The 9,776-nt window shown below is 41.8% G+C and overlaps 1 protein-coding gene across 3 annotated transcripts in view; it reads right to left on the minus strand.

Annotated features, from left to right (window-relative positions):
• The window catches only part of Ndst3 (N-deacetylase and N-sulfotransferase 3), a 124,693-nt gene that overhangs the window by 56,547 nt on the left and 58,370 nt on the right, over positions 1-9,776 (minus strand). For all 3 annotated transcript variants that reach the window (XM_013350066.2, XM_026784114.1, XM_026784115.1), the window contains exons 5-6: positions 5,782-5,967; positions 1,883-2,011 (exon numbers count right to left, since the gene is read on the minus strand). In XM_013350066.2, the coding sequence (XP_013205520.1) occupies positions 1,883-2,011; positions 5,782-5,967 (315 nt within the window). The remainder of the gene's footprint in view (positions 1-1,882; positions 2,012-5,781; positions 5,968-9,776) is intronic.

The raw sequence follows: 9,776 nt of genomic DNA on the forward strand, positions 1-9,776 counted from the left end.
ATATTCTTCCTGCGTGTATGCCTGAAGGCCAGAAGAGGACATCAGACCTCATTACAGATGGTTGTGAGCCACCTTGTGGTTGCTGGGAATTGAACTCAGGACCTTTGGAAGAGCAGGCAATGCTCTTAACTGCTGAGCCATCTCTCCAGCCCTGAATTAATTCTTCTTTACAGAAAATAATTATCTTAGGGAAGTTTTCTAATCTAGAAAGAAAAGTTTGTATGTTTGTCTAAACATCAACATAATCTTTGCTGTTAGAATTTTTAGGTTGAAATGTATAGATTTTTATTAATGAAAATATTACTTATCAGATAATAGGTAAAAATTGATATAAGTTTACTATATATGAGTGACTGATTTTAAAATTTCTTCTGGGTTGAGTGGAGATTATTTGGTGCACAAAGTTCAGACACAATAATACCAGGGGTTTTTCAAATATTACATCACCAATGGGTAGATAATCACACAGACTGGTTCCCAGTGAACTGCTCCACCAGAAGCTTGTAGAATACAGGTTCAAGAATACATCGATGAAGTCATTTCACAGGTATTTAACCGAGTCTTTGGTTCAAACTACAAACTGGTGAACTTCTTTTACCAACACCATACTGGTTAGATTGAGCAAAAAAGAGAGGGAATCCATACAGAGTAATTAAAAATAAAGGTAATCTAGAAGAAGGGGGTATTTTTGGAGCACAAATCAGAAATGTCTACTTAGGGAGGGTTTAGAAGCATGATAACCTTCCTAAAGAATGGAAGTCACAATGGCTCCTGGGTGTGAACTCACGCAGAGGTTACCAAAGACTGAGTTCCCTTTCCATCTGTCTCATTTTCTAGCTGCTGAAATATAGACTCGCTTTTGAATAGAGTAGATGAGGAAGAATACTTGCTGTTTTATTTATAGAGCCTGTAAGATTAAAGTCCAGCTAAGGCTCTTTCAAATATTATTGTTTATTTCTGTCTTATCCAATTTTTATCCTGATAGGAAAAAAAAATCGTTGTTTTTGGAGATAATTGCAATTTTCCATTCTGAATTTTCTACAGTCAGGGGCAAATCCATATATTTGAAAATAGGTTTGATCTATGGTTTTTTTTTTTTCTGTTCTCTTTCATGGAAGAAAATCACTAAGAGCGTTTCCCTTCTGCAGCTCGCTTTAGTAGTTTTCCTTTCAGCACACGATTTTATGACACTCACCTCCAGGAAAATTAATTCACCAGTGGCTCGCTGCATCGCTGATGCACTAGTATAAAGACATGAAGGAGAAAGGGCAGCCCCCCATTAGTCAGGGATGCTCCATGACCCAGCAGGGCAGAACTGAGCATGGACGGAGAAGAAGAGAGGCAGTCGGTTAACTAACTCCTTTGTACTTACAAAATCTGTGCTTTCTTCTGTCAGAGAGGAGAGATGAGAAGACAGCATGGGACAGTGAGGAGAATGGGGGGGGGGAGAGAGAGAGAGAGAGACAGAGAGAGAGAGAGAGACAGAGAGACAGAGAGAGAGACAGAGAGACAGAGAGACAGAGGGGAAGGGGGAAACAGGGAAAGAGGGAGTGAGAACAGCAAGAGACGAGGGGATGGGACAGAGCACAGAGAGAGAGAGAGAGAGAGAGAGAGAGAGAAAGAGAGAGAGAGAGAGAGAGAGAGAGAAGAGAGGGGAGAAAGGAGCAAGAGGGAGATGAGGGAAAGAAGGGAGAGAGGGAAAGGAGGAGAGGAGGGAAAGGATGAGGAGGAGCGAGGGGGATTTTCATTTCTATAGCAGCAGCAAGCTTCATATTATTTGGTGAGCAACTACCCAATTTCCTATTTCTTCCTCAACATATTTTTTTTATACACCTTGTCATTTTAAACATCGTTTGTTTGAAGAATGACTCCACGTACTTACTGGATTGAGAACCACAGTGAAAAAGAGCTCTCCTCCATGAATGCTCTTGTCCAGTTCCTGGGGACCTCCTGGATATTCCTTGTAGAAAATCGTGTGCGTGAAGAGCCCACAGGTTTGCCTTGGAAGGACCTGAAGGAAAGATGGCCACGTGAGGAGAAAGCTCTAGTTACCTTTATTGAATCTTACCTTGTTTCTCCTCACTGAACAGGATATGAAGGTGGTATTTATTGAACTCTAACTAGGACCTGGAAGAACCCTCCAGTGTTGGAGGATGAAAAGGTCGTAGACCTTCATAACCACAAGGGAAGTTAAAAGAAATCATTAAAACTGAAATAGACTTTGAATTATTTTAGCCATTTTTAATTTTAGTTCTCAAAATTAGTGCTTTTATTACTGAGCCTAATATATTTTATTATCTTAAGAAATATAATTAAGGGCTGGAGAGATGGCTCAGCGGTTAAGAGCATTGCCTGCTCTTCCAAAGGTCCTGTGTTCAATTCCCAGCAACCACATGGTGGCTCACAACCATCTGTAATGAGGCCTGCAGGAAGAATACTGTACACATAATAAACAAATAAATAAATATTTAAAAAAAGAAATATAATTAAGTAAGGTTTTAAAATACTGGAATTGTGTATAACCCTCATTGGTAAAATGTGAGTAAGTCCTTCCGCCACACATTTGGAAATGAAGTCAGTTATTAACAAGGTGCTTCATAGAAAGAGGAATTTGGGGTAAGTGGAGACAGCTGAGAAGAAACTTGAACATGGTCTTTTTCTTAAATTCTGTGAGTCTTAGGGCCTCAGTGGGCCACTGTGGGAGGCGAGGCAGACACACAGGAGGAGCGAGATCAGGGTCCTGTTCCGTGGTCTTGATGCGAGATGCAGCAATAGGGTGATGGACACATTTCCTGAAACAGCTCTTATGGTACAGAAGGAATGAGAAACTTTCCCGAGGTATTTTAACAGGAACTTTCCCCCAGAGAAGGGTGGTAGGTAACACTGTGCAGTTCAAACTTGGAAACTGTAATCTTTGGAATTGCTGGCAGTTCCTGAGAAATGATAAAACCTCAGCCAATGCATGCCATGACATTTTATTTGTATTTTAATAAATAAAGCTTGCCTAAAGATCATAATACAAAATGGAGCCACTAGGACCAGGGAGTGGTGGCACACACCTTTAATTCCAGGTCTTGGGAGACTCTGTGAATTCAAGGTCACCCTGGGCTTCAAGAGACCAATCCAGGAACAGATTCAGGTGGTGGTGACTCAAACGTTTACTCCCAGCGTCTGGGAGTCACACACCTTTAATCCTAGCACTAGGGAGTTGGAGGCAGGAAGAATATGGCCGGGTGGAAAGAGGAATATACAGGGAAAGAGACAAACTCACTGGAGTGTGGTGTCTGAGAATTTGTGGAGACAGGATCTTGCTGATTCAGTCTGAAGATTTGGTAGAGATAAAAGGTCTCTCTAGTGGTTGGCTGCTTTGCTTTTCTGATCTCCAGCTTGATCCCTCTATCTGTCTCTGGGTTCTTACTATTCGTGTTACAAACTCGTCTTAAGGCACACCGATATAATGCCTCTAAAGGCTTCACACAGGCAACTCCGTCAATAGCTCAGTAAGCCATTGTGTGTATGGGGTGCAATTAGACCAGGGAGAGGCCTTACCCCTGGGCCTCCCTTTGCGTGCAGTGTGTAGATGGAATGTGAGTCTGGTTGCTCTATCCAGAGAGTCCCATTTAACAACCAGGGTTCAGAGCTCAGGACTTACTTTTCTATTCATTCCTTATGTATGAGAATAAAAAGTCCCCAATCAAGATGCTTTGTGTCCCCATGGAACACATGAATTCAGAGGAGAGTAAGGAAACTGTAAGTCTATTTGAGAACCACAGTGCTTCACAGTTACTACGTTAAAATGGAAGTTAGAGGGGCTAGGAATGGGTGGAGTGTGGCTGGGAAGTTATTCACAGTGAGCAGAGTGTTCCATCCTGGGCAGTGGAAGACAGAAACGCGGGTGTGGCGCCGAGCATTTTCCGTTGGAAAAGGATGCATTAAAGAGTGTGGGAACAGCTGAGATTCACAAGGTTAGGCAGGTCGGGAGGAGTCAAAGGCTGGCACTGCCTACTGGCTAGATCTCACTGAACGGTGGGCAGAAGGTAAAAATTGACCAACTGGGAGCTTGTACCACAGTCAGCATGAAAACCAAGCAGTGGGTCAAGATGGTGGCTGCCACAGAGCAGGTGAAAAGATAACTCTAAAGGGATTACTGCAGGAACTAGAGAAGGTTTGGAAGTCCTAGTGGGTAGTCTGAAGTATCTAACTGAATTAGTGCTCGCAGGATCAATGATGGCATGGAAGGAAAAACACCTTTAAGTCTTTTGGTTTTAATTCGTGGATGATTTCACTTCAGTTAGAAAATATGGGTGTGGTTTAAGATCTAGGCATCACACCTCATTCACTAGCTCTTTCCTTCCCGTCTCCATCAGGAGGGAGTCCGGCTCTCCGGTTCTCGTCTTGTGTGTCCATTGGGACGGCTCCTGGTGATAGCCCATCTTTCTTCCCACACAACCTATTGCCTGCCGGCACTTTTCATCTGCAAACTCTCATGCAGGAGTCCATGAATTGAGGTCACGCAGAAGCAGAATGACAGGCGCAATTGTGTCAAGGCAGGACACCTGCCTGAGCTTTGGGTCTCTGCAACGTCCATGCATTTGCATCACAGGCAAAATGCAGTTTAGGAGGTATGGGAAATGAAGCCCTTTGGGCAGAAACAGGGCAGAACCTTGTTGAATGCAGTCTCCGGACACTGAAGTTCGCCACTGTAGGGATGCCTACGACCTCACAATGGCAAAAGAGCACCAAATGCTTTTACGTTATGACCTTGGACAGGCTTTTAAAACTCTTTCTCATCAGAAAGCTGGCTGAATGAGGCATGATAAATTCACTCTGAGCACAAAGAAGGGCAAGCTGGGAGAAGAACATGGCCCTGATATACTCGTCTTGCGTTTACAGCATTTTTTGTTGTTGTCATTGAGGGACACATTGAGATGGGGGTTGATCCAAGTTTAATGCCATCATCTGCTTGACTTTCTGTAGACATTAGAAGATTGAGTGGGAAGAGGTCAGCTGTACCTGCTGTAGACGGCAGAGATCTGTTCACTTGTATCAGTTTGACCCAGCACTTGGGGCTCATTAGCTTCCTGTCTATTTCTTCACAGTGTAGATGTATAAATCAGGGGTCATTCCTACCCACCTTCACTAATACTTGCCTTAAGATCTCTGACTTGGGAAGAAATAGGGTTCAGTGACTCTGAAAGGGCTCAGGCTGTCTCAGAGAGCCACATATTCTGGTACCATAGATGGTTTTGCTACTAGTGCAGGAGACATAACAAGATGGAGACACTCTGAAATGATGACTTAGTTAGTGTCACCTCCTCTGCGTTCTCTGGCACCTGGCAACAAGTCGCGACCTCACACTGAAGTGTTGTGGCGGACTTGGCATGGTAAAGAGGTGCAATTTGAGCAGTTTATAAAAGCTCAGGATGGTGATTACAGAGAGGTTCCATGACTTTTATCTACTACATGACTTTCTTAAGAAATGATAGTCTTGGATGATTTATAACTTTGATATAATGTTTTCTGAGTATTTTTACACCAGTGATTGCTTGCCAGCTGGAGTGGCAGGAAAGAAGCTTTTGATTTTATTTTTCAGAGTTATACTGAAGAGGAAGACACAGCTGTCATTTGAATGCCTTCCTTAGGGATAACAATACTCTTCACACAGCACACCCTTTCCTGAGCCACACGCTTGACCCTCGGCTCTCCTGTTTTCTCTGTCTGCTGTGCCTTGTGCTGTCATCTGGAAAAACTAGCCAGACCCGACACATGCAGGAAGCTCACCATGATGTTTTTGTGGATGAAGCCCCTCCGATACCTAGCTGGTTTGAGATGAGGATATTCTTCAGTGCTGGTGATTTTAATATTCCAAACCTTCTTCCAGGCCTCATAAAGCTGAACGTGTACAGGGTAGACTCCGGAGTGGTGGGGGGACACTGCGTAGCCCATGTCGGTAGGAATGCCGTGCTCCTAAGACCAAGCAAACTGTCGTTAGAATATGAAAAGAAGGCTGGTCCTTTTGCTCTTCCTCCTTACTAGAGTCTCACTGCACAGCCCAACCCTGAGTTTACTGTGAACTCACAGTGATCCTCCTGTCTCAGCTTCCCAAGTGCTTGGATTACAGGCATGCCCTGCCATGCCCTGGCTTTGAAGATTTGTCTTGATTATAGTTTTATTTTAGGGTTTTGAAATGTACTATAAATACACGTATTTAAATCCATCATTAGTTATTGTTTGGTGGAATTAAAAATGATATCTATAAAGACCATTAAAATTCTTGAAGTTGGCTAGCCATCAGACAACCTTTTATTGTGTTGGTCAATTGGAGGTGGTAGGGTGGGCGAAACATTGCACTCCACTTAACATACTCTTGGCTACCTGTTCTTGCCACTGATCAAATTTGAAAAAATTAAATAACAAGCACCTTATATAAACAATACTCATCCCACTCCACTGGATACAAAGAATGATGAACTTTCCAAGTTTAATTGGTCCAGTCAAAGAATCTTATTGTGCCTGCTGTACTTTGTACCATGTCTGCTACATTTCTATTGGGGTTTCAGCATGTGCAGCAGTACCACAACTAAATCTCAGTAGAAGCATGTAGGTTTGATTGTAACCTGTAGAATTATTATTATTATTATTAGTCCTCATCATTTAAACAAACGGTACCCAAAGAGATAAAAAGTCTGGAAATGCCGGGCGATGGTGGCGCACGCCTTTAATCCCAGCACTTGGGAGGCAGAGGCAGGCCTGTGAGTTCGAGGCCAACCTGGTCTACAGAGCTAGTTCCAGGACAGGAACCAAAAAGCTACGGAGAAACCCTGTCTTGAAAAATCAAAAAAAAAAAAAAAGTCTGGGAATTTACATGACTTTTAAATTAAACTTTCATACATAAAAGGATACCAGCTAAAAACAAACACCTTCCAAACTACACATGCACAATGCATACTGAGGAAGTTGACTAATGATGGGTCAAGGTGTTCCTCATCTATTGATCCTGCCCAGGTCCTGCCAAACCCCAGTGAATATTAGCTTATTTGGGGGGAAGATCTGGGCTAACTCAGAATCACTGTAATTGTTCTCAGCTTCAGGTGGCCCATGAATCCTCATCTATCGCTCTTGACATAGAGATGGTTTCCCAGACACAAGGTGTGAAATCAGTCTTTTAGAACACCCAAGGTTTTAATATTGACGGATATTTTTTTCCTGAATGATTTGTTTTGCTTTCTGTTTGTAGTTTTCAATTGCTTGACAACTTTCAAAGACTGCACCAAAATAATCTTTCTTTGAATTAGTCATGGTTTTCTTCACACCACAGAGCGATTTCACACAGAGCATCATAGTATCCGGCTGTCAAACAGACGGCTTTGAAGAAGAGTGCTACAAATGGATGTGGAAGGCAAAGAGATACAGCCAGCTTTGTTTCTCAACCCAGGGAGTATCAAAAAGAGGAGACATACATGTATCTATCTACATATAAGAAAGCTGGATGCTAGGCATTGCCACTTCTCAGTAGGGACTCAATATGCCCTTAATTGGTGTGGGATTCCCCTCTGTAGGTTGTGATTACCATTAATGAATAAAGAAAACTGTCTTGTGCCCATGATAGTGCAGAATTTATGTAGGTGGGGAAAACTAAACTGAATGCTGGGAGAAAGAAGGGCAGAATAAGAGAAAAGCCACGGAGCTGCTGCAGGAGACAGACGTGCTGAAACTTTGCTGGTAGGCCACGACCTTGTGGTGATGCACAGATTAATGGAGATGGGTTAAATTAAGATGTAAGAGTTAGCAAATAAGAAGCTAGAGCTAATGGGCCAAGCAGTGGTTTAAAACAATATGATTTCTGTGTGATTATTTTAGGGCTGAGCAGCCGGGAACCAACAAACAGCTTTTTACAACACCTAATTTCACTTCCTTTCAGAAACTTTACTCACTATTCTAAACGTCCGTGGGTCCTCTCTGGTAAGGATGCTATAGAGCTGAGAGCTACACAGTGCTCCTGAGTGACAGAGATGAGACAGCAGCCACACAAGAGACAGAAGAGACAGACTGAAGGATAACTGGGAAGGCCTGAAAACTTTCCTTTTACCTTTGACCTCTGTAGACATTTCAGTGCCTATGCAGTCATTATCATATAATTGAGGACTTCACTAAAACAGAAAGGAAATACCTCCTTGCCTTTATCCCGAGTTTTAAACAATTCACACTGAGGCAATTTCTTCCACAAAGAATTGTGTACCAACATATAATTTTGTTAGAAAAGGTTGCTAAAGTATCAATCTCAAATGGTTGAAGAACAGGGGTACAACTTAAAAGGCCAGACAAAAGAAAATGGAAAAATAAGGAACAATTACATGTTAAGAACTTCTCAGAGAAACTCACGAAGAAGCAATCCACAACAGTCAGAGCTATATTACAAACTCCTTAACATCCAGAGATTCACAAACAATGATGTTGACCAAGAGGTCAAGACAGCTTTTCAGTGCTTGCTAAATACTCTTATGATTCCAAGATAAACTGGATGCTTAAGAAAAAGAAGATGTAACATATAAAGAACATTTCCTTCATTTGAATTCTTGGAGAATATTGGACCACCATGATGATGGTATATGCAGATTCTTTTATAATTATCCTTCCTTCCTTCCTTCCTTCCTTCCTTCCTTCCTTCCTTCCTTCCTTCCTTCCTTGCTTTCTTTCTTTCTATCTGTCTGTAAGCTTTAGCTATTAAAGTTTCACCTCTTCTTTGTAGTCTGGTACTGTGATGGGGGCATTTCACACTCACATTTACTATCTTACATTTGGGAGAAAAATGAACCACATCTAATTTTCTAGCCATTGAACAGAAGGCTACATAGCTCAAAGTGTTGAGACATCATTAATTCAAATGTGGGGCACATTTAAAATGGCTCTTGCAACATGACATACTCAGTGAGTGATTGTTACTACCCCATTTCCTCTTGCGTGTGATGATCTTAACACACACATCTTTACCTGGAAACTATGACAATTCTGAACCTTCATTTATTGATTAATTAGTTACTAAAAATACAAGCTCCTTTTCTCTACCTCTACTGTGGATTTGGGGATCATATGGCATGGCTTCTTTTTCTTCTTCTTTTTTTTTTTTTGTGGGCTATTTCCTTCAGACCTGGACCTGTCCAGATGCAACCATTTCACAAAGCTCTCTGGTAGAGTAGGTCCCTTTGAAATGATTTTATATAAAAGCTGCATAAACACATCCTTCTGATCTGTACCCAATGCTCCTAAATATAGCCCATTACCATGTCTCATGAATATTGCAACTAGTCCAAATCTTACGTGTGCCTACTCTTCTGCAAGTTTACTACAGTAGCCTACTCCATTGTCACCTCTGGCCGTTTGGTATAGGTTTCTAATATTCTATCCATTTTTTTCTCACTTGCCTTCTTCCAAATCATTCCCCATATAGTGGCCAAAGAAGTTATCTGACAGACTCAAATATGATCATATGACTTTCTATTTAAAATCTTCCAGGCATTCCCCTTGCACTTAAACACAAAATTATAGCCTGAGCATGATCTCTGCATCACACAACCCTTGCTCCTTAAATCGAGCCTTACAATGTTCACTCTCTTTCATCCTGCTGACCTTTCCTGAAATTCATCAAACCCTTTCCTTCCCTGGTATCATCCTAGTCTGAATCTTCTTCTTCTTCTTCTTCTTCTTCTTCTTCTTCTTCTTCTTCTTCTTCTTCTTCTTCTTCTTCTTCTTCTTCTTCTTCTTCTTCTTCTTCTTCT

The sequence above is a fragment of the Microtus ochrogaster genome, chromosome 21 (assembly GCF_000317375.1).
Source record: "Microtus ochrogaster isolate Prairie Vole_2 chromosome 21, MicOch1.0, whole genome shotgun sequence".
Taxonomy (NCBI): Eukaryota; Metazoa; Chordata; class Mammalia; order Rodentia; family Cricetidae; genus Microtus; species Microtus ochrogaster.